This window comes from Schistocerca cancellata, chromosome 9 (genome assembly GCF_023864275.1).
Source record: "Schistocerca cancellata isolate TAMUIC-IGC-003103 chromosome 9, iqSchCanc2.1, whole genome shotgun sequence".
Lineage (NCBI taxonomy): Eukaryota > Metazoa > Arthropoda > Insecta > Orthoptera > Acrididae > Schistocerca > Schistocerca cancellata.
In genome coordinates, this window is record NC_064634.1 from 482,487,059 (window position 1) to 482,514,956 (window position 27,898).

Consider the following 27,898-nt stretch of genomic DNA (forward strand, 5'->3'; position numbering starts at 1 on the left):
ACTACCCTGGCCAGCAAGATCTCCGGATCTGTCCCCCATTGAGCATGTTTGGGACTGGATGAAGCGTCGTCTCACGCGGTCTGCACGTCCAGCACGAACGCTGGTCCAACTGAGGCGCCAGGTGGAAATGGCATGGCAAGCCGTTCCACAGGACTACATCCAGCATCTCTACGATCGTCTCCATGGGAGAATAGCAGCCTGCATTGCTGCGAAAGGTGGATGTACACTGTACTAGTGCCGACATTGTGCATGCTCTGTTGCCTGTGTCTATGTGCCTGTGGTTCTGTCAGTGTGATAATGTGATGTATCTGACCCCAGGAATGTGTCAATAAAGTTTCCCCTTCCTGGGACAATGAATTCACGGTGTTCTTATTTCAATTTCCAGGAGTGTAAATAAGAGATAAGGTACAAAAAAATTCGAAAAACTCCTAAGTGCCAGCCTGTTGCCAAAATTACTTATTCGGGATCGGTCTCAATAGATGCTAACCGTTTGGTGTTGTAACGTACCACCATATCGATGGTAGGCAAATCTCGACACTTTGTTGAATTTTACACGAAAGACAAAAACGCTCTCTAAAAAAATATTCATTGTTGCAGATAGTGTTCCTAAATGTGTAACTATATACACTACTGGCCATTAAAATTTCTACACCATGAAGATGACGTGAACACGATGCTGTGATATGCAAATGATTAGCTTTTCAGAGCATTCACAAAAGGTTGGCGCCGGTGGCGACACCTACAACGTGCTGACATGAGGAATGTTTCCAACCAATTAGTCATACAAAAACAGCAGTTGACCGGCGTTGCCTGGTGAAACGTTATTGTGATGCTTCGTGTAAGGAGGAGAAATGCGTACCATCACGTTTCCGACTTTGATAATGGTCAGACTGTAGCCTATCGCGATTGCGGTTTATCGTATCGCGACATTGCTGCTCGCGTTGGTCGAGATCCGATGACTGTTAGCAGAATATGGAATCGGTGGGTTCAGGAGGGTAATACGGAACTCCGTGCTGGATCCTAACGGCCTCGTATCACTAGCAGTCGAGATGACAGGCATCTTATCCGCATGGATGTAATGGATCGTACAGCCACGTCTCTCTCCCTGAGTCAACAGATGGGGACGTTTGCAAGACAACAACCATCTGCACGAACAGATCGACGAATTTTGCAGCAGCACGGACTATCAGCTCGGAGACCATGGCTGCGGTTACCCTTGACGCTGCATCACAGACAGGAGCGCCTGCAATGGTGTATTCAACGACGAACCTGGATGCACGAATGGCAAAACGTCATTTTTTCGGATGAATTCAGGTTGTGTTTACAGCATCATGATGGTCGCATCCGTGTTTGGCACATCGCGGTGAATGCGCATTGGAAGCGTGTATTCGTCATCGCCATTCTGGCGTATCACCTAGCGTGATGGTAGGGGTGCCATTGGTTACACGTCTCGGTCACCACTTGTTCGCATTGACGGCACTTTGGACGTTACGTTTCAGATATGTTACGACCCGTGGCTCTACCCTTCATCCGATACCTGCGAAACTCTACATTTCAGCACGATAATGCACTACCGCATGTTGCAGGTCCTGTACAGGCCTTTCTGCATACATAAGATGTTCGACTGCTACTCTGGCCAGCACATTCTCCAGATCTCTCACCAATTGAAAACGTCTGATCAATGGCGACCGAACAACTGGCTCGTCATAATACGCCAGTCACTACTCTTGATGAACTGTGGTATCGTGTTGAAGCTGCGTGGGCAGCTGTACCTGTACACGCCATCCAAGCTCTGTTTGACTCAATGCCTAGGCGTATCAAGGCCGTTATTACGGCCAGAGGTCGTGTTCTAGTTACTGATTTCTCAGGATCTATGCACGCATGTAATCACATGTCAGTTCTAGTATAATGAATACCCGTTTATCATCTGCATTTCTTCTTGGTGCAGCAATTTTAATGGCCAGTAGTGTAATAAGAGGGTAGTTATTGACACATTAGAGAAATCCATGCACTTTGAAACCTCTATTTTGATAATATTCTGGTTACTGGAATCATGAGGTTCTCAAAGACAGATTTAGTTACGAGGTTTCCATTACATACCATCAATGCGGTTTAAGGATTTTAAATTACGATGAATAATAGACAATTAGCTGAATGATATTTAACATGGTGACGTAAACAGCCTAATGGGACAACAATTCTCTTATGACAAGTTAGAACTGTATATATTTTAGAAACAGTACAAACGGTACAACCGTGATCTATTTTAAGTGAACAGCCGAAAACGAACAGATGTAGACAGAATTAGATTCCACGGTATATTATGTAATTTGATCTTTAATAGCAACTCGCTCTTATAATAAACTTGTACTATTAATGATATTTCAAATAGTTACTACATAAACAGTCTTCGAAGTCAACTGCAATAAACTTTAAGGTACGAGAGATGTAATTGGAAAACTGAAGTACTGCCTTTTACTTTCAAGAAAGAAGGTTATGCATCAAAATTCATTTTCTGCCTGGACGCATACTGGGGGACAAGCTAAGCGAAATAATTTGTTTTGCGTGGGTATTAACTCCCACTCAGCCAAGGTCGTCCAAAAGCAGATAAACTAATTATATTAATGAACTTTTCACGCGACAGGCGACTCTGAGCGTGCAAACTTCCATCGCTAGCCCCGCCCCGCCCCACCCCCACAGGGCGAATTCCATTCCGCGGCAGTTTTTCTCGTCAACAGTCTCAGAGAACTTCATTTGCGCCGTCTCTGCTCGCCAATTAAAACAGCGCCCTGACTCGAAACGTCCACCATCAGCGAGGAGGGAAAGTTGATGCAATAAATTAAGGGGAAAATTAAATTACTTTTTAACAACGACGCTCGTTTTGCAATTCTTGCGCAAGCATTCTCCTTACGTCACCTAGGGCTGATGCCGTAATAGTTGCGTCACCCGCTGCTGCAGAAGTTGACGCCGAAGTTGTTGGTGACGGCCTCGTATGTCACGTGGTTTTGCATGATGTGCTTATCATAAAACTTTATTCTCAACGCTGTTATGTTACCTATTATCGAAATACTTTTAACGTTACAGGCATTTAAAGCAAAGTCGTCAGCGGATTCGACATCAACAATATGTGCATATGTCTTCTGCAAGCAACCTTACGGTGTGTGGTGCAGGCTACTTTGTGCGCCGGCCGGAGTGGCCGAGCGGTTCTAGACCCTTCAGTCTGGAACCGCGCGACCACTACGGTCGCAGGTTCGAATCCTGCCTCGTGCATGAATATGCGTGATGTCCTTAGGTTGGTTAGGTTTAAGTAGTTCTAAGTTCTGGGGGACTGATGACCTCAGATGTCAAGTACCGTAGTGCTCAGAGCCATTTGAACCACTTTAGACTTTTCCTGTTCCATTCACTAAGAGTACGGGGGATTGTTGGTAAGTCTCCGTATGAACTAGGATATCCGTAGGTCTAATTTCACGGTCTTGTAGCGAGCTATGCGTAGGAGGAAGCGATATACGTATTTATTGGTTGATGTATGCTGTTGAAATTTTAACAGTAAATCACCCATTGATACGCAAGGCCTCTTCCTTAGTGTTGATCACTGATCTGCATGAGAATTTGCGTGATACTTACGCGCATACTGACAGAATTTGCAATGAAACGCGGTGCTGCTCTTTGTATGTTCCCTGTTTCCTCTGTCAGTCCCATCTGATACCGTATCTAAGTCGGGGCTGGACTCCAATTCCTGAGGGTTTTTCCAACGGATTTCAGTCTGGCTTCTGCCTTATCCCCGATTAACTTCATGTGGTCGTTCCACATTAAATCGCTCCACACGCGTACCCTCAGATCTTTAAAGGCTGTATTGCTTCTGTGTAAAACCAGAATAGAAAAGAATCGAAGCATTTGCTACAGAACGGTGCTACAGAAGGATGTTGAAAATAAGGGAGACTGATTAAGATGGGGGATGAGGTGTTTCTCCACTGAATTGGCGAGGAAAGGACTACATGGAAAACACTCACAAGAAGAAGGGACAGGGTGATAGGGCAGTTGTTAAGACGTGAGGGAATAACTTCCATGGTGCCAGAGGGAGCTGCAGAGAGTAAAAACTGTAGTTGGAAGAGAGAGGTTGGAATACATTCAGCAAATAATTGAAGATGTAGGTTGCAAATCCTACTCTGAGACAGAGAGGTTGCCGCATAGGGAGGAATTCGTAGCGGACAGCGTCAAGGAGAAACTGACGAAAAAGAAATAAAATAAAAATAAAAGCTTCCACCGATTGTACTGCAATGGTGGGTCTTTCCGTCTACTAATGTCTAATAAACTTTTCTTGTCCTGATGTTCGACGACATAAAGTGAAAGCAATGTCTTAGTCAGTTGCCAGTACTTTGTTAGGGATGTTTAGTTGCCCCAGGGAGACAACGTGAGTGAATCAAATAAGCTTTCTTTTGAGCATTTAACTGCTGTATTATCACGGCCACTGGAGTGTCATACGCTTTTCGAAATGCTCGGTGTCAGTCAATGAACACACTGAGCTCGTTTTCAGGAACCTGTGTCTAATTTCAGTTACATTCTTCCTGCCAATTAAACTTACATCGATGTTCCAGTCTGGTCGCATGTTGAATGTCTGTCTTTGTAGAGGTCGCTGTTGACCACAACTGTAGATAATAAATTTGTTGCGATGTCTGGCTTGACAAACCGAATTACATTAATTGCACTTACAACAATAAAAATTTCACATGGGTGTGGTAATCAGTATCCATTAAAAAGATACGGGATATCTACTGATAGAATACAGTTAAAGTATAACTGCTTTCACTTTTGCAAAAGTATTCTTACTCTGGACAAGAGCTAAGTTAGCTGTAATTATCCTTCACAGAACTTATTCTGAAATACTTAATAACTTTCCATCTCACACTAATATTAAAAAAAGAAATCAATTGTCAACAATTATCTGAGGTGTACTTTCTGGGTTTTACTTAGTATAAGGGAATCAGAACTTTGACAGATTAAGTAAATTACATTAGCAGGCAGTGTACATTGGCTTTCTGGAGTCAAGAAACGCTTGCACATGTGAGGAGGCAACATTTTGGGGCAACAAGGATATTTTGGTGGCCTGTTTGAACTTGGTCACGTCTTTACTGGAGATGCTCACAACAGTAGTCCTTCCGGTATTTGTTGAAGAGTCGACTAGCGAAGTGACTATCGTTGTGATAATAACTGTCTTGTCTGCCGCGTAGCATTGTGCAAAATTTGCCCTAGGCATTTCGTCACATTTATATTCGTCAGCTAGTATTCTTTGTGTGCCTACGAGTTATTTATTGACTACTTTCATTGCTGTTTTGAAATGCCTTTCTTTCCGTATTAAAGAATACACATATTCGCCTGAAGATGCCAATCTGCTGCAGTGGCATCCCATTCCTGAGCAAATAACATCAATGTTTAACAGAATCAGCAACCTCTCTGTCATGCTAGATAATAAAATTTGTTATTCCTAGGCTTATCGACTGTACATTATTGTCGTGACTCATAGCAGACACTTTACACAGATACTGTAACTCTGGGAAACTTGTATTTTTAAATTTACAGTAGTAATAACGTAAAATGTATGGTTAACACACTACATAAGACACTAAAACTAATATAGCTGAGCGAAGACCACATTGTCGGACAAACAAGCAGCGCCAGTAAGTCAGTAACGGATGCCACTCTCGTTACAGGTGTGAATAGCAAAGAACATCTTTACACTGCAAAACTCCGGTTGTGGTTACAATCCAGCCCATCAAAATTAACTATGAGGAGCCCAGTTCTTTAAGGTCTACCATTTAAATTTCAATTGTGCTTAAAGTTAAGTGCATAACGCAAAATTACAGCTGTCGGCATACACCGTAAAGCAGGCACTTTGGATAAATCTGTATGTGATTGACGCTATCTGAGTGGAACAACATATATTTGCATATTACTTACTGTGATCAGAAGTATCTCCCTGAACACTGGTTGACTGCAGCAACCTTAATACAGTGAAGGTACAAAGTAGAAAAACTGATTAGATAAACAATCAGATTTATTCAGAAACGAGTCTATTAAACGATATCCGCTGATCAACCAGAAGATTATGACCACCTACCTAATCGCAAATATGTCCACCTTGTGATGGGTAACAGCGGAGAAGCGTCGTGGCATGGAAGCAGTGAGGCCTTCGTGGGTCACTTGAGAGAGTTGGCGCCACATCTGGACACACAAGTCTAATTCCCGTAAATGCCGGGGAGGGGTGGGCGATGAACTCCGACGCCATGTTCAATCTCATCCCAGATGTATTCGATTGGGGTCAGATCTGATGAGTTAGGGGAGCCAGTACATCAACTGAAACTCGCCCCTATGTTCCTCGAACCATTCTACCACACTCCTCGCCTTACGACATGGCGCATTATCTTGTTTAAAAGTGCCACTGCCGTTGAGAAACATGATCGTCGTGAAGGGGCATACGTGGTCTGCTACCAGTGTGCAATACTCCTTGGCAGCCGTGGTACGTTACTCGATCTCCACAGGATCCATGGATGCCCACGTGAATGTTCCCTAAAGCATAATGTAACCCTCCACCAGCTTGTCTCTGTCCCGAAGTACAGGTGTCAAGGGCTGTTCCCCTGGGAGACTACGGATTCGCGGCCATCCATAGGTTGAGAAAGAAGATATCGGGATTGATTCGACCATGCAACGCTCCGCCACTGCGCCAACGTCCAGTTCAGATGGTCACGTGCCCATTTCAGTCACAGTTGCCGATGTCCTAGTGTTAACCGTGGTACAGGGTGTTTCAAAATTGACCGGTATATTTGAAACGGCAATAAAAACTAAACGAGCAGCGATAGAAATACACCGTTTGTTGCAATATGCTTGGGACAACAGTACATTTTCAGGCGGACAAACTTTCGAAATTACAGTAGTTACAATTTTCAACAACAGATGGCGCTGCAAGTGATGTGAAAGATATAGAAGACAACGCAGTCTGTGGGTGCACCATTCTGTACGTCGTCTTTCTGCTGTAAGCGTGTGCTGTCGTGCAAGTGTGCTGTGGACAACATGGTTTATTCCTTAGAACAGAGGATTTTTCTGGTGTTGGAATTCCACCTCCTAGAACACAGTGTTGTTGCAACAAGACGAAGTTTTCAACGGAGGTTTAATGTAACCAAAGGACCGAAAAGCGATACAATAAAGGATCTGTTTGAAAAATTTCAACGGACTGGGAACGTGATGGATGAACGTGCTGGAAAGGTAGGGCGACCGCGTACGGCAACCACAGAGGGCAATGCGCAGCTAGTGCAGCAGGTGATCTGACAGCGGCCTCGGGTTTCTGTTCGCCGTGTTGCAGCTGTGGTCCAAATGACGCCAACGTCCACGTATCGTCTCATGCGCCAGAGTTTACACCTCTATCCGTACAAAATTCAAACGCGGCAACCCCTCAGCGCCGCTAGCATTGCTGCACGAGAGACATTCGCTAACGATATAGTGCACAGGATTGATGACGGCGATATGCATGTGGGCAGCATTTGGTTTACTGACGAAGCTTATTTTTACATGGACGGCTTCGTCAATAAACAAAACTCGCGCATATGGGGAACCGAAAAGCCCCATGTTGCAGTCCCATCGTCCCTGCATCCTCAAAAAGTACTGGTCTGGACCGCCATTTCTTCCAAAGGAATCATTGGCCCATATTTCAGATCCGAAACGATTACTGCATCATGCTATCTGGACATTCTTCGTGAATTTGTGGCGGTACAAACTGCCTTAGACGACACTGCGGACCCCTCGTGGTTTATGCAAGATGGTGCCCGGCTACATCGCACGGCCGACGTCTTTAATTTCCTGAATGAATATTTCGATGATCGTGTGATTGCTTTGGGCTATCCGAAACATACAGGAGGCGGCGTGGATTGGCCTCCCTATTCGCCAGACATGAACCCCTGTGACTTCTTTCTGTGGGGACACTTGAAAGACCAGGTGTACCGCCAGAATCCAGAAACAATTGAACAGCTGAAGCAGTACATCTCATCTGCATGTGAAACCATTCCACCAGACACGTTGTCAAAGGTTTCGCGTAATTTCATTCAGAGACTACGCCATATTATTGCTACGCATGGTGGATATGTGGAAAATATCGTACTATAGAGTTTCCCAGACCGCAGCGCCATCTGTTGTTGACAATTGTAACTACTGTAATTTCGAAAGTTTGTCTGCCTGAAAAAGTACTGTTGTCCCAAGCATATTGCAACAAACGGTGTATTTCTATCGCTGCTCGTTTAGTTTTTATTGCCGTTTCAAATATACCGGTCATTTTTGAAACACCCTGTACATGCATCGGTTGTCAGCTGTGGAGACTCATCATTAGGAGCGTTCAGTGAACTGTGTGTTCATACTCAGTTGTACTCTGAACAGCATTAAAGCCACAGTTTGCTGCCTGTCCTACCAGTCTGCCCAGCCAACGAGGTCCGACATCTGTAAATAGGGGTGGCCACCCAACCCCACGACTTATGACCGTGGACTCACCTTGATTTCACCTCTTGTTGACGACACTCACCACAGCACTTCTCGAACACCCGACGAGCAGTTTACTAAATGTTCATTGCGAGCCTCCGAGCCAACACAATCTGCCGTCAGTCAGACTCGGATTGATGGCGCGCCTTCCCCACTCCACACACGGACAGCATGATCGATGATACTACTTCACGGTGCGTGTGTCTGACTAGCAGTCATTCCTCGTCAGCTGACGCTAGTGTGGCTTGGAGAGGTTATGAAACGTCCCCTTAGAACAATTTATACACGACTGTGCTTAAACTGACACAATATTTTTAGCGCAACGCAATCTGACTATCAAAGATCCCTGCAAAAGAATGGCCCTGAGTAACATTAAACTATACCTTTCAGAAATCACTTACCTCACAAAAATCTTCGTTACTCGAACTACTGCAATACAGCGAGCGCCACTACTGCCAGCTAAATAAAAGATTCAAACTACTGAAGGCACTAACTACTGCTAGGGATAGTTAGCAAATGAAAGATATTAATAGAGAACAAACAATGTATTTACCTTAATAGTCATAATATATATATATATAGCATTTCATGACAAATTGCAAAACTCCGCCATCTCTCTCCCCACATCCACCATTGCTGGCGGCTCACCTCCAACTGCGCAACGCTACGCGCTGTTCACATCCAGCTGCCGCTGCCCAACACTACAATGGCAGACAACAATGCAGACTAGCCACAGACTGCACACAGCACAGCCAGTGATTTTCATACAGAGCGCTACGTAACGTTGCCAATAAGAAAACATAAACAGCCTACTTACATAGCCCCCATGCTCCCCACAAAAAATTTTACAAAATATTTTTGGGCAGTGGCCAATAATGATTTGAAAAAAACTTTCATAAATACAATAACAAAGATATCAAATGCACACACTTATTTATACAATGTTGGTCAAAAGCTAAAATTTTCTCACAGTCCATAAAGACAGTCCTGATCATTCATCACAGTAAAACTGCCGTTTCTTTTATCAAAGTCTGAGCAGTAAGAGACAATGCACACGGAAGTAGTGGATGTCCATGCAGTCTTGAAGAAGTAGTGTTGTCCTTCCAACAGAAAGACAGTGCTGACATGCTGACAGGTAATGGGCCACAACAGAGCGAACCCACAGCAGAGGCAGTCGAAGTTGATGAATATTGGTAGGTAGGTCATCACACAGTAGACCCACTGTAGTCCTGGTAGAGATTGTGGTATTGGTGGGCCACCAGAGGTGCAGACCCACTGCAGTCCTTGTAGAAATAATGGTATTGGTGAGTCAGCAAAGGTGTAGACCCACTGTAGTCCTTGTAGAAATAATGGTATTGGTGAGTCATCAAAGATGCAGACCCACTGCAGTCCTTGTAGAGATGGCCAGCAGCCATCTGTTGTGACTGTGCGGGTGCACAATCACCATTGAAGAGTCTTGCAGTTAATATAGCAAGTCCATAACCACCACTTGTGCACTCACAAATTTTTTGGAATTGTCCTTAGAACCACATCCACCAATGCTGGCGGCTCACCTCCAACTGCGCAACGCTACGCGCTGTTCACATCCAGCTGCCGCTGCCCAACACTACAATGACAGACAACAATGCAAACTAGCCACAGACTGCACACAGCACAGCCAGTGATTTTCGTACAGAGCGCTACGTAACGTTGCCAATAAGAAAACATAAACAGCCTACTTACAAGGTTTATAGTGGTAGTTGGTTGGTGGTCATAATCTTCTGGCTGATCACTGTATAAACTCTACTATGAATACCGCGACAGTTGTGTTTTCAAACTGAGGTGTAAGTTTAAGTGGATAGCACCGTTATTTGACCATCTATGAATTTACTACTCGCCCACTCGAGATTTACGCTCTAGTAAAGTACAACAGCCCCTCCGTAAAGAAGATGTCGTCTGCATCCTTTCGCAACTCGAAGATCTGGTGGCTCAACTGCGATGCAACGTCAAACGATTCGTCCTTCATTGCTATCATCAACGGATTCGATCCGAACACCTCTTAGACCAAACCACAAGACAACGCGGACACTTCCGCTACCGAACTGCTAGCTGATGTGGACACTTCTGCGACCAAACCCGAAGTGCCTCACGCCCTGATAATTCCTTCTTGCCAAACGCTGAGTTTCTCTAATTTTGATGGAAACTGCTTGATGCAGTTCAGCATGCTCGAACCGACACAAGAAAGTGATGTTTAAGGTTACATTTCACTGTGTTGTTCGTTATTTCAACCCCGTATTTCGTATGTTGGCTACTTTAATGGCTCTGAGGGACTTAACTTCTGAGGTCATCAGTGCCCTAGAATTTAGAACTACTTAAACCTAACTAACCTAAGGACAGCACACACATCCATGCCCGAGGCAGGATTCGCACCTGCGACCGTAGAGGTCGTGCGCTTCCAGACTGTAGCGCCTAGAACCGCTCGGCCACACAGGCCGGCGACTACTTTAATTTTAGATTCAGTTCGCACTATACACCGATAGGCCAGAACATTATGACCATCTGTTTAATAGCGTGTTATTGCACATTTCAAACACAGTACAACAGTACCTTTGACAGGATTCCAGATCTATGTGGCATAGGTGTCTACTCTGAGGTCAAGCAATTCCCGCAATTAATGGATTGGTGGTTTACGGGCACGCAGCTAGCGCCCAATATGTGTTCTATGGGGTACAGATCAGGCAAATTTGCCAAGACATCAATGTGAGTTCACTTTTTTTTTTCATCAGTCTTCTATTGGTTTGATGCGGCCCGCCACGAATTCCTCTCCTGTGCCAACCTCTTCATCTCAGAGTAGCACCTGCAAACTACATCCTCAATTATTTGCTGGATGTATTCCAATATCTGTCTTCCTCTACAGTTTTTGCCCTCTACAGCTCCCTCTAGTACCATGGAAGTCATTACCTGATGCCTTAACAGATGTCCTATCATTCTTTCCCTTCTCCTTATCAGTGTTTTCCACATATACCTTTCCTCTCCGATTCTGCACAGAACCTCCTCATTCCTTACCATCAGTCCACCTAATTTTCAACATTCGTCCGTAGCACCACATTGCAAATGCTTCGATTCTCTTCTGTTCCGGTTTTCCCACAGTCTCACTACCATACAATGTTGTACTCCAGACGTACATTCTCAGAAATTTCTTCCTCAAATTAAAGCTAATATTTGATATTAGCAGACTTCCCTTTGCCAGGAATACCCTTTTGCCATTGCTAGTCTGCTTTTGATGTCCTCCTTGCTCCGTCCGTCTTTGGTTATTTTACTGCCTAGGTAGCAGAATTCCTTAACTTCATCTGCTTCGTGACCATCAATCCTGACGTTAAGTTTCTTTCTGTTCTCATTTCTGCTACTTCTCATTACTTCGTCTTTCTACGATTTACTCTTAATCCATACTCTGTACTCGTTAGACTGTTCATTTCGTTCAGCAGATCATATAATTCTTCCTCACTTTCACTCAGTAGAGCAATGTCATCAGCGAATCGCATCATTGATATCCTTTCACCTTAAATTTTAATTCCACTATTGAACCTTTCTTTTATTTTCATAATTGCTCCCTCGGTGTACAAATTGAACAGTAGGGGCGAAAGGCTACATCCTTGTCTTACACCCTTTTTAATACGAGCACTTCGTTCTTGGTCGTCTACTCTTATTATTCCCTCTTGGCTGTTGTACATATTGTATATGACCCGTCTCTCCCCATAGCTTACCCTCACTTTTCTCAGAATCTCGAACATCTTGCACCATTTTACATTGTCGAACGCTTTCTCCAGGTCCACAAATCCTATGAACGTGTCTTGATTTTTCTTGAGTCTTTCTTCAATTATTAACCACAAGGTCAAAATTGTCTCTCTGGTGTCTTTACCTTTCCTAACGACAAACTCATAGTCATTCTTTTCCATACTTAGCTGATTGTGCGGTAATTCTCGCATTTGTCAGCTCTTATCGTCTTCGGAATTGTGTGGATGATGCTTTTCCGAAAGTCAGATGGTATATCGCCAGACTCATACATTCTACAGACCAATGTGAATAGTCGTTTGGTTGCCACTTCCCCCAATGATTTTATAAATTCTGATTGAATGTTATCCATCCCTTCTACCTTATTTGATCTTAAGTCCTCCAAAGCTCTCTTAAATTCTGGTTCTAATACTTTATCCGCTATCTCTTCTAAATCGACTCCTGTTTCTTCTTCTATCACATCAGACAAATCTTCTCCCTCATAGAGGCTTTCAGTGTATTCTTTCCACCTATCCGCTCTCTCCTCTGTATTTAACAGCGGAATTCCCGTAGCACTCTTAATGTTATCACCCTTGCTTTTAATGTCACAGAAGGTTGTTTTGACTCTCCTGTATACTAAGTCTGGCCTTCCGACAATCATTTCTTTTTCTATGACTTCATATTTTTTCTGGAGCCAATTCGTCTTAGCTTCCCTGCACTTCCTATTTATTTCATTCCTCAGCGACTTGTATTTCTTTTTTCCTGAGTTTCCTGGAAAATTTTTGTACTTCCTCCTTCAATCGCTCAATTGAAGTATTTCTTCTGTTCCCCATGGTTTCTTTGCAGTTACCTTCTTTGTTTCTACGTTTTCCTGCCCAACTTCTGTGATGGCCCTTTTTAGAGGTGTCCATTCCTCTTCAACTGTACTGCCGACTAAGAAACTCATTACTGCTGTATCAATAGCTCTAGAGAACTTCAACCGTATGTCGTCAATCCTTACTACTTCCGTACCCATTTCTTTGCCTATTGATTCTTCCTGACTAATGTCTTAAACTTCAGCCTACTCTTCATCACTACTATACTGTGATCTGAGTCTATGTCTGCTTCTGGGTACACCTTAGAATCCAATATCTGATTTTTGAATCTCTGTCTGACCATGATGTAATCTAACTGAAATCTTCCCGTATCACCCGTCCTTTTCCAAGTATACATCCTCCTCTTGTGATTCTTGACAAGAGTATTCGCTATTACTAGCTGAAACTTGTTCCAGAACTCACTTAGTCTTTCAACTCTCTCATTCCTTTCCCAAGCCCATATTCTTCTGTAAACTTTTCTTCTACTCCTTCCCCTGCAAATGCATTCCAGTCCCCCATGACAATTATATTTTCGTATCCTTTTATATACTGTATTACCCATTCAATATCCTCATGCATTTTCTCTTTCTTTTCATCTTCAGCTTGCAACCTCGGCATGTATACCTGAACTATCGTTGTCGGCATTGGTTTGCTGTCGATTTTGATAAGAACAACCCTGTCGGTGAACTTTTCATAGTAACATACTCTCTGCCCTACCTTCGTATTAATAACGAATCCTTCTCCCGTTATATCATTTTCTGCTATAGTTGATATTACCCTACACCATCTGACCAGAAATCATTGCCTTCTTTCCACTTCACTTCACAGACCCTTACTACATCAAGATTGAGGCGTTGCATTTCCCTTTTTCAGTTGCCCCACCACGTTCAACCTTCTGACATTCCACGCCCCGACTCGTAGAACATCATCCTTCCATTGATTATTCAATCTTTCTCACATGGTGACCTCCCCCTTGGCAGTCTCCTCCTGGAGATCAGAATGAGGGACTATTCCGGAATCTTTTGCCAATGGAGAGATCATTATGACACTTCTTCAATGACAGGCCACATGTCCTCTGGATACACGTTACATGTCTTTAATGCAGTGTTCCCATTGCCTTCTGCATCCTCATGCCGTTGATCATTGCTGATTCTTCCCCCTCTAGGGGCAGTTTCCATCCCAAGCACAAGAGAGTGCACTGAACCTCTGTCCGCTCCTCCGCCCTCTTTGACATGGCTGTTGTCAAAATGACGGGTGAGTACTTATGCCGGAAATTTTCGGCCGCCAATGCTGATCATTAATCAAAATTTAAGCACCGGTGGGACTGGAACCCGATACCGAATACGTTTTGATTCTGAATCAAAGACGCTACCCCCTTTTTTTTCTTTTTTTTTCATTTTGTTCGTTATTGATCGTTGTGTTTGGTCGATGCGGACGCCGCAAGACATCCTGTTCAAATTCGGTGGTTGATCCTTCCACTCAGTTTTTTTTATTACAGAGGCCAATCGGCTCTCTGACCGAACACGCTGAGCTACTGTGCCGGCTGCCCTAGGCCACGGGTATTGGTTTACTACAGAACTCCTCAAAACTGTACTACCATTCTCACCTTGCAACTGTGACAGTTATCCTGCTGAAACATGTCGTCGCCGTAGTAAGGAGATTTCAAGCTTGAAGCGATACAGATAGTTCATAATAATGCTAACGTAGGTAACTGCTGTTATGATGCCTTTGATTACCAACACACATCCCAGGGAAGCCCAAGTCAATGCTATCCACAGCATCATTCTGCTCTCACCGGTCAGCAAGTGTGCAGCGGTGCGTATTCCGTGCACCCATTCGCCTGAATGACGCCGTGTAAGGACCAACCATCGGTTTGGTGAAACAAGAAATGCGATTCATTCTACAGGAGACACGATTCTATAGATCCAAGGTGAAAACTCACAAGGGAACATCCCCATCGCACCCCCCTCAGATTTAGTTATAAGTTGTCACAGTGGATAGGCCTTGAAAAACTGAACACAGATCAATCGAGAAAACAGGAAGAAGTTGTGTGGAACTATGAAAAAATAAACAAAATATACAAACTGAGTAGTCCATGGGCAAGATAGGTAATTTCAAGGACAGTGTGAGCTCAGGAGCGCCGGTCCCGTGGTTAGCGTGAGCAGCTGCGGAATGAGAGGCCTGTCGTTCAAATGTTCCCTCGACTGAAAGTTTTACTTTCTTTATTTTCGCAAAGTTATGATCTGTCAGTTCGTTCATTGACGTCTCTGTTCACTGTAATAAGTTTAGTGTCTGTGTTTTGTGACCGCACCGCAAAACCGTGCGATTAGTTGACGAACGGACGTGCCTCTCCAATGGGAACCGATAAAATTTGATCGCAAGGTCATAGGTCAACCGATTCCTCCACAGGAAAACACGTCTGATATATTCTATACGACACTGGTGACAGCATGTGCGTCACATGACAGGAATATGTTGTCGACCTACCTAACTAGTACACTTGGCGAATGGGTAAAAAGATTCTTCTACCTTGCCCGATTTAGGTTTCCTTGTGGATGTGATAATCACTCCCAAAAAAGTGATGAAAACATAAGAGTTTGTCACATAAACTGAAAATAAAAAGTTAAACTTTTCACTCGAGGCAAGACTTGAACCAAGGACCTCTCGTTCCGCAGCTGCTCACGCTAACCACGGGACCACGGCGTTCCTGAGCTCACGCTGTCCTTGATATTACCTATCTTGCCCATGGACTAATCAGTTTGTATATTTTGTTTATTTTTTCATGGTTCCACACAACTTCTTCCTGTTTTCTCGATTGATCTGTGTTCAGTTTTTCAAGGCCTATCCACTGTGCCAACTTATAACTACATCTGAGGGGGGTGCGATGGGGAGGTTCCCTTGTCAGTGACGCAGTGCCGTCTGCAATCATAACTGGCGAGGTCGTTGGATCAAGATGTAGGGATCGTATGATGTGGCGCTCCATGTTCAACAATGGCGTTCGAACGGTAAGCTCCGAAACACTCGTGCCTACACCAGCGTTGTACTCTGTCGCCAGATCTGCCACTGACCGCTGCCTGTCCTGGATTACACAGCGGGCCATCCTGCGACCTCTACATTTGCTCATGAGACGTGGCCATCCAATACTGTGCGGCCTACTCGTTATTTCGCCACCCTTCAGCCACTTTCCAGAGGTACTTACGACAATAATACGCAAACAACCGACCAGCTGCGCCGTTCCAGAGATTCAAGTTTCCAAGCCACAGCGCCACAACAATGTGTTTTTGCTGAAAACCGCTTATATCAGTGGATTTCCGCATTTGCGGCTCCGTATCTGCATCGTAACGACCACCCATTCGTTTCTCTTCCGCCTGCATTATTTCCTTACTACAGCACGTGCCCGCAACATCACCAGGAGGCAGTGGACTTCGCAGTGGCCAGCGGTCATAATGTTTTGGCTCAACCCCGTATAATCTCGATAAAATTTTTCTCAAGCCTTTGGAAACTATTTGTGAAACCTCTGTCACATGGTGTTGGCTTAATACAGGGGCGGGCAAAGGTTGCACGCGGCTCATGAGCGCACAGCGCTGCACGTGTGCTGCTCGCGTGCAGGCGTCGACCGGGGCTGTGGCGACAGCCGGCAGGTTGCGGCAGTGTAGTGCCAGGCTAAGCTGCGGACGTTGATGCGAAGCGAGCACTATGTAGTGAACGTTGTATTTCAAGAAACGGAGGAGATTTGCTATCTTTTAAAAAGTAATGAGAGAATCATTTTTTCTTTGTGCAAAAACGTGAAAATTCGAAATGTTTAATATGTGGCAGGCTGGCCAACGGAAGTTTAGTATTGAAGGCCATTATAATAAATTTCGCAAGGAGGAGTACAATTTATTGTCGGATGGGGAATTGACTGAGCTTAAGAAGAGCGATCTGACGATAGCAGATGAATCTGTCGTAGTCGGCCGGCCGGAGTGGCCGAGCGATTCTAGGCACTACAGTCTGGAACCGCGCAACCGCTATGGTCGCAGGTTCGAATCCTGCCTCGGGCATGGATGTGTGTGATGTCCTTAGGTTAGTTAGGTTTAAGTAGTTCTAAGTTCTAGGGGACTGATGACCACAGCAGTTAAGTCCCATAGTGCTCAGAGCCATTTGAATTTGTCGTAGTTGCTGTTGTCACGAGAGATCTGCGACTTTCTCTCGTCATGTCTCTCATCTAACTGATTTAACATTTTATGGAGCACTGTTTTCAAGTTTTCAGGACTACAACAATAATAGCCCACCGGTATGTGCAAGTTATAAGACTGCGCTTAATATAGCGAGAGCTGGAAAACCATTTGCTGAATTAATAAGTATCGGTTAAGAGCAAACATCAGTGATGAAAATTTACGTAACTGTTTGTGTTTGTATGTAGAAATTTTGTTCCAGATATTAAACGTATTGTAAACTCCACCTGTGATAATTAAATAAAACGTTTCGTAGATAATAGGTACTCTTTCAAACCATGATTTCTTTCAAGCACTCCTACTAACCTTACTCATTCACTCAATAAAGCAAGCTAGGAAACAAAACGCATTACAGAGGAAGGAGCGGACGGAAGGTATGGTGGGGATGGGAGATAAGCGGGTGGCCAGCTTGCCCCTGTGTGTGCACGCGGAACACCTGGTAACTGCACGCGTGCAAGTGCACCGCACATGTGCAGGATTCCTGCCCGCCCCTGGCTTAATCGGTATTTATATGCAATTTAAAAGTTCGATTACACGCAGGGTCGCCAGAAAATCCCATTGCATATGCAATTATTTTATTGTAACTTTAATAAGTTATTCGCCTAAGACATTTGCACGTATCAAAGATGTGTTCTTTAGTCATACTCGACCAAAGTGTGACTTGCGCTGGATTGTTCTCAGTTTCTTAATAAAAATGCGAAGTTTCGTTTGCGCATATGAAGATGTACTTATTCCTCCAATTCCGATAATGAGCATATTTAACAGGGAAAAGAATGCGCTTCAACCAGGAATGGTGAGGACGGTATTAAACATCATCCTAGACGTCGCCTGCCGACAACTAGCTGAAATACTTGCATGCCTAATCAAATTTCCGAGTGGTGTTGCATTGCCATCATTTTAATTTCACGTTATGCATCATGGTCTCTGATCGAGTTGGAGAGTCAATGCATCACAGACGCCCTAACTTTGGCGCATGTTCCTCCTCTGGTTGGTGGACGACCAGACATCGGGCATCCAAAAGACATCCCATGCGAAAAGCTCTGTTCTTAAAGCCAGACTGCGAGGTGCCGGGGCTACCAGTGTATTTAACACTCAATTCTTCTAGAATCTACATATGTTCATGATGCTCTAAGCCCCCACTATTCTAACTCCAACTTTTGCTGTTGCACAAGGATAAAAAAAATACGCGAACTGACTCTAATCAACCCTGCCAGTGGAGTAGAAGAAAGTTTGGCACCTGCAATAATTTAATTTGATAAATAAGTTAAATAAACGAAGGTTTCATTAACATAGTGAGGAATGATGGGGTTGCTCTACCGATTAACAGAATGAAAGTTCTGTCCAAAATAACAATATGATTTATTAAGACTAAACACAAAATAATAAACAAAAACACATGAAACATTTATAATACATCAAACTGGCTCAAATTGGAGACTCAAACAAACGCTGTGAATGTGAAGTTGTCCCTAAACTAGATTGTGAGGATTATGACGAAGTGGTATGTGCAGCCAATTCCTTGCAACTCAAATCTTAGAGAAAACTCATAGCCAACCCAACATTAATTCCTGCTACCCAAGACAGAACAAAGTTAGAAAAAGACGAACAGGCGCGCTCTGCTGAGCTCTGATTATCACCTAGAAAAATTCCTGTCTGCCGGTGCTGCGGACTTACCTTACCAAACTGTCTTCTTAACTGCCAGAAAACGATCTGGCGTACCGGAGCCGATGGCTGGTTGCTTCGACGTCCTCGACTGAAAGGCGAGAGCCGACTACCTAGAGCACCCGTACAGGCTGAACACACGACATTCCCGCCCCCACGACAGTGGCCGTGGTTAAACGTTCCAATCAGCAACTCGAAAACTGGCGGAAAATTCCACTCTATTGCCGGAGCACTACTATTCCACCAATGGAGATTCTTGGCACGAATTTCTGCGCTGATTTTGCTGCATCACGGAGCTATGCCCTGAGCAAGCCAGTTACTATTTTGCAGAAAGCGCGGGAGTTTTCCCACCACAACTGCATGGGTACACAAGTCATTCCCACGCCTCGCTGGTAGCCCGCCAGAAAGTGTTTTCGCTAAGTTTCTGCAAAGTAACGGAACCTCTAGCCCAGCCGCTACTTCAGACCCCTCCGGGCGTGTCTTTTGACAATGTCGGCGTCTGCAAAGCATTCACTCGACTTCCTCACACCCGTCGGCTTAAGGCTTTCCAGATCAGCAGAGCCCGCCTGTCACCGGACCACCCGGGTGACGAGAGACGCTGCGTGGGAAGTCCGTGTGTGAAGGAATAGCGACTTTTCACTGCATGAAATTAGAGAGGAAAATCGTAACATAGAAATATGAGAGGGGGCTCATGCCACCTCTCAAGACGTCTTGATGGCTCCTTACCAAATGTTTACCAAGCGAGGTGGCGCAGTGGTTAGCACACTGGACTCGCATTTGGGAGGAACACGGTTCAAGCATGCGTCCGACGATCCTGGTTTAGGCTTTCCGTGATTTCCCCAACTCGCTTCAGGCTAATGCCGGGGTGGCTCCTTCGAAAGTGCACAGCTGCTTTCCTACCCCGTCCTTCCCTAATCCCAGCCTGTGCACCGTCTCTAAAGACCTCGCTGTCGTCGGGACGTTAAACTGCAGTCCCTTTCCACCAAATGTTTCACGAAACATATCTGTCACCTGTGTCATAGTTTTGTTGCCGCGCTTCCTTTCACAGAGCCTAACTATTGTCATTAAGTGCTCCACGAAGGCGAAGTCGGCGGTACCTGCCATTGTGCTTCACTGAATACAGAAAGGCAGACAATGCATTGGTCTACGCACAGACATTATTCTCCTCCCTGGACAATAATGTGGCAGTTCCGCTGCAATCAATTTGCAATGCACGTGAGGAACGGTGTTGCCACATCACAGATAACGATGGGAAGTTCAGATCATAAATATCAAAGCATCTCACACAGTTTCAAGTATTTATTTCAGATGTAGAGAAACTTTTTGGTAGCGTTCTAAGTACAGTCCTTGTACAATTTGAACAATAGCCTTAAAACACTTAGATTTCAATTTGTTGCAATGAACTGGATAACCGATGCTTGTCTTCCGACACAGGTCGTCAGTAAATTATAATGTGCAGATAGAAATGTATAGCACCTGTATCATTCAGACACCTACTGTTTGCCTGTACCACCACGAAAAGCGTTATCGGTAGAAGGAGCAATTGTTTTCCTGTGTGCGACCACTCTAAAGGCCGGCCAGGATGGCCGAGCGGTTCTAGGCGCTACAGTCTGGAACCGCGCGACCGCTACGGTCGCAGGTTCGAATCCTGCTCGGGCATGGATGTGTGTGATGTCCTTAGGTTTAAGTAGTTCTAAGCCTAGGGGACTGATGACCTCAGAAGTTAAGTCCCATAGTGCTCAGAGCCATTTGAGCCAACCATGCTAAACACGAGACCGGGTCTTAAATTGAAACGTCCCCTTAGAAAAATTTATACAAGACTGTGCTTAAACTGACACACAATATTTTTTTTTAGCGCAACGCAATCTGCCTTCCAGAAATCCCTACAAAGGAATGGCCCTGTCTAACATTAACCTGTACCTTTCACAAATCACTTACCTCACCAAAAATCTTCGTTACTTCAACTACTGCAATACAGCGAGTGCCACTACTGCCAGCTAAATAAAAGATTCAAACTACTGAAGGCACTAACTACTGATAGGCATAGTTAGCAAATGAAAGATTTTAATAGAGAACAAACAATGTATTTACCTTAATGATCATAATATATATAGCAGTTCATGCCAACCATTTTTACAAACTTTCAAAACTCCGCCATCTCTCTCCCCACATCCACCACTGCTGGCGGCTCCCCTCCAACTGCGCAACGCTACGCGCTGTTCACATCCAGCTGCCCAACACTACAATGGCAGACAACAATGCAAACTAGCCACAGACTGCACACAGCACAGCCAGTGATTTTCATATAGAGCGCTACGTAACGTTGCCAATAAGAAAACATAAACAGCCTACTTACGTAAAGAAAACATAAACAGCCTACTTACAAAATTACACCACAGTCTGCAGACCACAGCGTATTTCACGGATGTTTGTGCGTCGCATTCCTGCTGCTTCCACTTCCCGCAGCTGTAACATAAACCACCATCGTCAAGGGACTGTTCAATATTCAGCCGGGGCTAACTGTCGCGAACGTCGGTCAGCTGCTTGTCTCGTACACAATTTTCTGCCTCACATACGGTCCCGTTCATAATTTAAAAATTTTCTCTCCGACGTGTTACATGCGACTTTACCGGACATAGTTATTGCACCTCCACACAGAGTCAATATTACTACTGATCTACAATAATTACTTCGCGACTATAAATCGTATTTCAATCGTTCTGGTTTTGCCATTAATGTCCGTTACATTAGAGACAAATACGCCAGGAGAGAATACCATTTTTTTTGTAGATTACGTCACTGACTTTTGTTGTTTTCTTTTATACAAGGTGCGCAAACTAAGTCTGTTCCGAAAATCTTTCGTGCACACTAAGGTAGACATATCACATTCCGACATCCGTCCTGGCTGCGGATGATGACAGTAGGGTTGCCTGTCTTAAAGGGCATGAACTATTCTGCGGCCCACCCTCTTTATTTTTTACGACAGGGTAATTTTAGCCTTTCTCAATGCTGTAACAGTTTGCTACCAGTCACTAGCCACCTGCAGATTATAGGTACGTACTACTTCTCAGAAGTACTGAGCGTACTCTTCACAACGCAACGTAATGTTCTCGCACCAAATGCCGTAAGGCTGCGTATGGCCAAAGTTCTATAGAAAATCGTTACAGCCTTGTGACAACGACATTTTTCCTAAATTTGTAACACGGTAGGGGTAAATGGATCTTAAATATTAAACTTCCTCGCGAATTAAAGCTGTATGTCGGATTGGAACTCATAACACAGGACCATTACCTTCCGCTGGCGAGCGCTGGAGCAAATGAGCTACTCGAGGACGACTTAGGAACCGTACTTACAGCTTTACCTCCACCATTACATCGTCTGCTATTGTCAAAAATTGGCAGAAGTTCTCTCACAAGACTTTCAAGACTAGCACTACTGGAAGGAAGGACTTTGCGAAGACATTACTTAGTCACAACCTGAGGGAACTTTTTCCAGAGTGGAATATCACACTACAGCGGAATGTGCAATGATACGAAACTTCCTGGCCGATTAAAAATCAGGTACTGCAGGAAATAAAACTCAGTTGATATAACACTTACCCGCAAACGGTCCTGAGGACGAGTCTCGGTCCGGCACACAGTTGCAATCTACCAGCAAGACCTACGTAAGTGCATACTTTCCTGCAGAGTGAAAATTCAATCTGGCATATTCGATCTTTCTTAAACTTAAAACTAAAGCTAGTGCGGAATACGGTACTTTAGTACTGATGACTACGCAACGGAATAAATTTTCAGTACTTAATCTGTAGCCGAAGGTATACTGCAGCTTTGAACACCTGTCGCAGATGCAGAAAGAGGTAATCTACTTCTTCACTCCAATCTGTTGTTTGCAAGACATTGTACAGATAAAGTCAGCTGTGTCGCCAAAAAGAACTAATCTTCGCATTTTGCGTTTCATACCTGATTTGTTTACTAACACATTTTTCATCTTCAGTAATTCCACGCACTTCGGTTACAGATTTCGCGGAGGAACGGCGACAGCTGCTGGAAGTGGTGGGTCCAGAGCTGCAGAGCCAGTACGACAACATGGGGCTGGAGGTGAGTCCACACACTGACCAGTTACATACGTCGTCGTCTCTCTGCCTGACAGCTTTAGTTGTACTGGCATTCCCATCTACACATTTACAAATAGGCTAAGCAATTTCACTGTTTCACATGTCGAGACCAACTGTTTCAGGAAGTTTGCTTTCTAACATTGTGTATGTTTATTGTAAATTCCGAAGTTGTTTTTTCTTATATTATATCACAATACCCCAGCAAAATACACTCCTGGAAATTGAAATAAGAACACCGTGAATTCATTTTCCCAGGAAGGGAAAACTTTATTGACACATTCCTGGGGTCAGATACATCACATGATCACACTGACAGAACCACAGGCACATAGACACAGGCAACAGAGCATGCACAATGTCGGCACTAGTACAGTGTATATCCACCTTTCGCAGCAATGCAGGCTGCTATTCGCCCATGGAGACGATCGTAGAGATGCTGGATGTAGTCCTGTGGAACGGCTTGTCATGCCATTTCCACCTGGCGCCTCAGTTGGACCAGCGTTCGTGCTGGACGTGCAGACCGCGTGAGACGACGCTTCATCCAGTCCCAAACATGCTCAATGGGGGACAGATCCGGAGATCTTGCTGGCCAGGGTAGTTGACTTACACCTTCTAGAGCACGTTGGGTGGCACGGGATACATGCGGACGTGCATTGTCCTGTTGGAACAGCAAGTTCCCCTGCCGGTCTAGGAATGGTAGAACGGTGGGTTCGATGACGGTTTGGATGTACCGTGCACTATTCAGTGTCCCCTCGACGATCACCAGTGGTGTACGGCCAGTGTAGGAGATCGCTCCCCACACCATGATGCCGGGTGTTGGCCCTGTGTGCCTCGGTCGTATGCAGTCCTGATTGTGGCGCTCACCTGCACGGCGCCAAACACGCATACTACAATCTTTGGAACCAAGGCAGAAGCGACTCTCATCGCTGAAGACGACACGTCTCCATTCGTCCCTCCATTCACGCCTGTCGCGACACCACTGGAGGCGGGCTGCACGATGTTGGGGCGTGAGCGGAAGACGGCCTAACGGTGTGCGGGACCGTAGCCCAGCTTCATGGAGACGGTTGCGAATGGTCCTCGCCGATACCCCAGGAGCAACAGTGTCCCTAATTTGCTGGGAAGTGGCGGTGCGGTCCCCTACGGCACTGCGTAGGATCCTACGGTCTTGGCGTGCATACGTGCGTCGCTGCGGTCCGGTCCCAGGTCGACGGACACGTGCACCTTCCGCCGACCACTGGCGACAACATCGATGTACTGTGGAGACCTCACGCCCCACGTGTTGAGCAATTCGGCGGTACGTCCACCCGGCCTCCCGCATGCCCACTATACGCCCTCGCTCAAAGTCCGTCAACTGCACATACGGTTCACGTCCACGCTGTCGCGGCATGCTACCAGTGTTAAAGACTGCGATGGAGCTCCGTATGCCACGGCAAACTGGCTGACACTGACGGCGGCGGTGCACAAATGCTGCGCAGCTAGCGCCATTCGACGGCCAACACCGCGGTTCCTGGTGTGTCCGCTGTGCCGTGCGTGTGATCATTGCTTGTACACCCCTCTCGCAGTGTCCGGAGCAAGTATGGTGGGTCTGACACACCGGTGTCAATGTGTTCTTTTTTCCATTTCCAGGAGTGTATAATGATAACACAGGGTGATTCAAAAAGAATACCACAACTTTAAAAATGTGTATTTAATGAAAGAAACATAATATAACCTTCTGTTATACATCATTACAAAGAGTATTTAAAAAGGTTTTTTTTTCACTCAAAAACAAGTTCAGAGATGTTCAATATGGCCCCCTCCAGACACTCGAGCAATATCAACCCGATACTCCAACTCGTTCCACACTCTCTGTAGCATATCAGGCGTAACAGTTTGGATAGCTGCTGTTATTTCTCGTTTCAAATCATCAATGGTGGCTGGGAGAGGTGGCTGAAACACCATATCCTTAACATACCCCCATAAGAAAAAATCGCAGGGTGTAAGATCAGGGCTTCTTGGAGGCCAGTGATGAAGTGCTCTGTGACGGGCTGCCTGGTGGCCGATCCATCGCTTCGGGTAGTTGACGTCCAGATTTCATAACTAACCTTTTTCGTAGGACTCTCCATACAGTTGATTGTTGAATTTGCAGCTCTCTGCTAGCTCTGCGAGTCGATTTTCCTGGGCTGCGAACAAATGCTTGCTGGATGCGTGCTACATTTTCATCACTCGTTCTCGGCCGTCCAGAACTTTTCCCTTTGCACAAACACCCATTCTCTGTAAACTCTTTATACCAACGTTTAATACACTACCTATCAGGAGGTTTAACACCATACTTCGTTCGAAATGCACGCTGAACAACTGTCGTCGATTCACTTCTGCCGTACTCAATAACACAAAAAGCTTTCTGTTGAGCGGTCGCCATCTTAGCATCAACTGACGCTGACGCCTAGTCAACAGCGCCTCAAGCGAACAAATGTACAACTAAATGAAACTTTATAGCTCCCTTAATTCGCCGACAGATAGTACTTAGCTCTGCATTTTGTCGTTGCAGAGTTTTAAGTTCCTAAAGTTGTGGTATTCTTTTTGAATCACCCTGTACACTGGTGAGGCAAAACTTATTACCACTGCCCACCGTGAGGCTGTATGCTGCCTTGTGGCTCTGAGGGCACGTGACGCTGTGAGAGAAGTATATGAGCGGAGCAGGGACGAATGGGGAATCATTCTAGCGTCGACAAGTGGCACAAATACGAAAATACTCAGACTTGAGCAACTTTGACAAAAGCCAGATTGTTGTGGTCCAGTGCCTGGGAGCGGGCATCTCGGAAACGGCGAAGCTGGTCAAATGTTCGCGTGCTGCTGTCGTGAGCATCCATGGAAATTGGTTGAAGAATGCTAAAACCCCGAGAAGGCTACAAGAAGTTCGACGTCCACACCACGTCACAAAACGTATTGATCGGAGGCTTGTCCGATCTCTAAAGGAGCATAGGTGGCGATCTGCGGCAGATCTGACGGCAGAGCACAGTGCTGGCCCAGGAACAAGTGTTTTGGAGCGCACCGTTCAGCACACAGTGTTGAATATGGCGTTCCGCAGCAGAGGGCCTCTATGTGTTCCCATGTCGACCCAACAACGTCGTCTGTTATGACTACAGTGGGCACGGGATCATCGAGATTGGACTGTACATCAAAGGAATCGTGTCGTCTGGTGAGATGATTCCGGTTTATTGTTAAACCAGATAGATTGTTGTGTCCAGAAGTGGCGTCATCCAGGTGAACGGCTGCTCGAAAGATGGAGCGCGCCACGAATGCAGGCCAGTGGCAGAAGTATTGTGTTATGAGGGACATTGACCTCGGCTTCCATGGGACCTGTGGTAGTAATCGAAGGCACCATAGCATCTGTGAAACACATGGACATTATTAGGGACCAGCTGTAACCCATAGTGCTTGATGTCTTGCTCAACAGCGATGGCATCTTCCAGCACAATAACTATGCGTGTCACAAAGCCTGAATCGTACTGCGATAGTTCGAGGAGCACGATAGATAACTCACGTTGATGTCTTGCTCATCATATTCGGCTCATGTGAATCCGATGAAGCGCACATGGGACCCTATCGATCGCCAGCTCCGCATCCACAAACCATCCGCTCGTAAATTACGCTTGGTGTGTGACCTGATCATAAACATCTGGTGCCACAAATAGGTGGTCGTAATGTTTTGGGCAATCAGTGTGAGTGAACCAAACAACGATAACAACAACTGAGTCTTTGGACATGACAGAATTATGAGAAAGAGAGAAATCTGCGAAGGTACCATCAATCAAACGTAGCTGTCTCTCTTCTCGATGTGAATTACGTTTACATTTTGTAACTTCCTGTGTGAGATTTTGATAACGTTCATATTCCAAAATTCCTTCGTATGAATGACACTGGTCTGATAACAGTTGGTGATGTAGAGCACTGGTTCTCCAACTTTTTCCTCTGGGGCCCCACTTCAAGAGGAAAATTCTACCAGTGCCCAACCCTATTTCATTAATATAACTAGTATTTTTTTAATATTTTTTGCCTTATTCTCTGTTTTACTAAATTCAATGTAGAAGGATTTTACACAACAGAAACCAAAACTGTATGAATTACAATGAAAATATGGAACATGTTCACCTTTATCTCACTTTCATTTATTCAATAACTGTAAAATTAACAATACTTACAGTTCAGTAAACAAAGAGTCAAAAACCTTAAAAATTAAGTTACAAGATTCAATGCGATGAATGAGCTCAGTTTTGAGAAGAAAGTTTCTGAAGTCTCGAGGTAATAGCAGAAACAGTCGCTCAGATTTCTTTGTTTATATTTGGCTTTGAACAGTAGTTGGACATCATAGCTGCCAAAGTTGAAAAACAAGTCTAGCACAATTATATTGTTTGCAAAAGGAATTTTCATTAGATTTTGGCTTAGCGTTTTGAATTCCTTGGTAATATGTATCCAAAAATCCAACAAAGACAATTAATTAAATTTACTCTTCTGTGGAGCATCACAAGTCAGATCAAAGTTGTTCTAGCTCTGTCATATTTCGACGCGATGCTACATGGTCATTCTTGAATGAACTTTTAATCCAAATAAAGTTATAAAAATCTTCGTTGAACTGCTTTTTGAAGTGACCTTTTAGTGTTGCAGAATGATGAAGAAGGAGCGCTTTTATTTCCACGGGAAGTATGGGATCACTGATACTAGAGCTGGGACATTTCTAGTATTCCTCTTTCGATTCGGTTTTGCTACAGCTCTAATTTCTTCAATGATGTCTTTAACTTTTCAGT

At 44.7% G+C, this 27,898-nt stretch overlaps 1 protein-coding gene across 1 annotated transcript in view; it reads left to right on the plus strand.

Moving 5' to 3' along the window:
- The window catches only part of LOC126101510 (NACHT and WD repeat domain-containing protein 2-like), a 1,881,963-nt gene that overhangs the window by 1,458,180 nt on the left and 395,885 nt on the right, over nucleotides 1-27,898 (plus strand). The window contains exon 6 of the mRNA XM_049912154.1: nucleotides 23,015-23,094. Coding sequence (XP_049768111.1) covers nucleotides 23,015-23,094 — 80 coding nt within the window. The remainder of the gene's footprint in view (nucleotides 1-23,014; nucleotides 23,095-27,898) is intronic.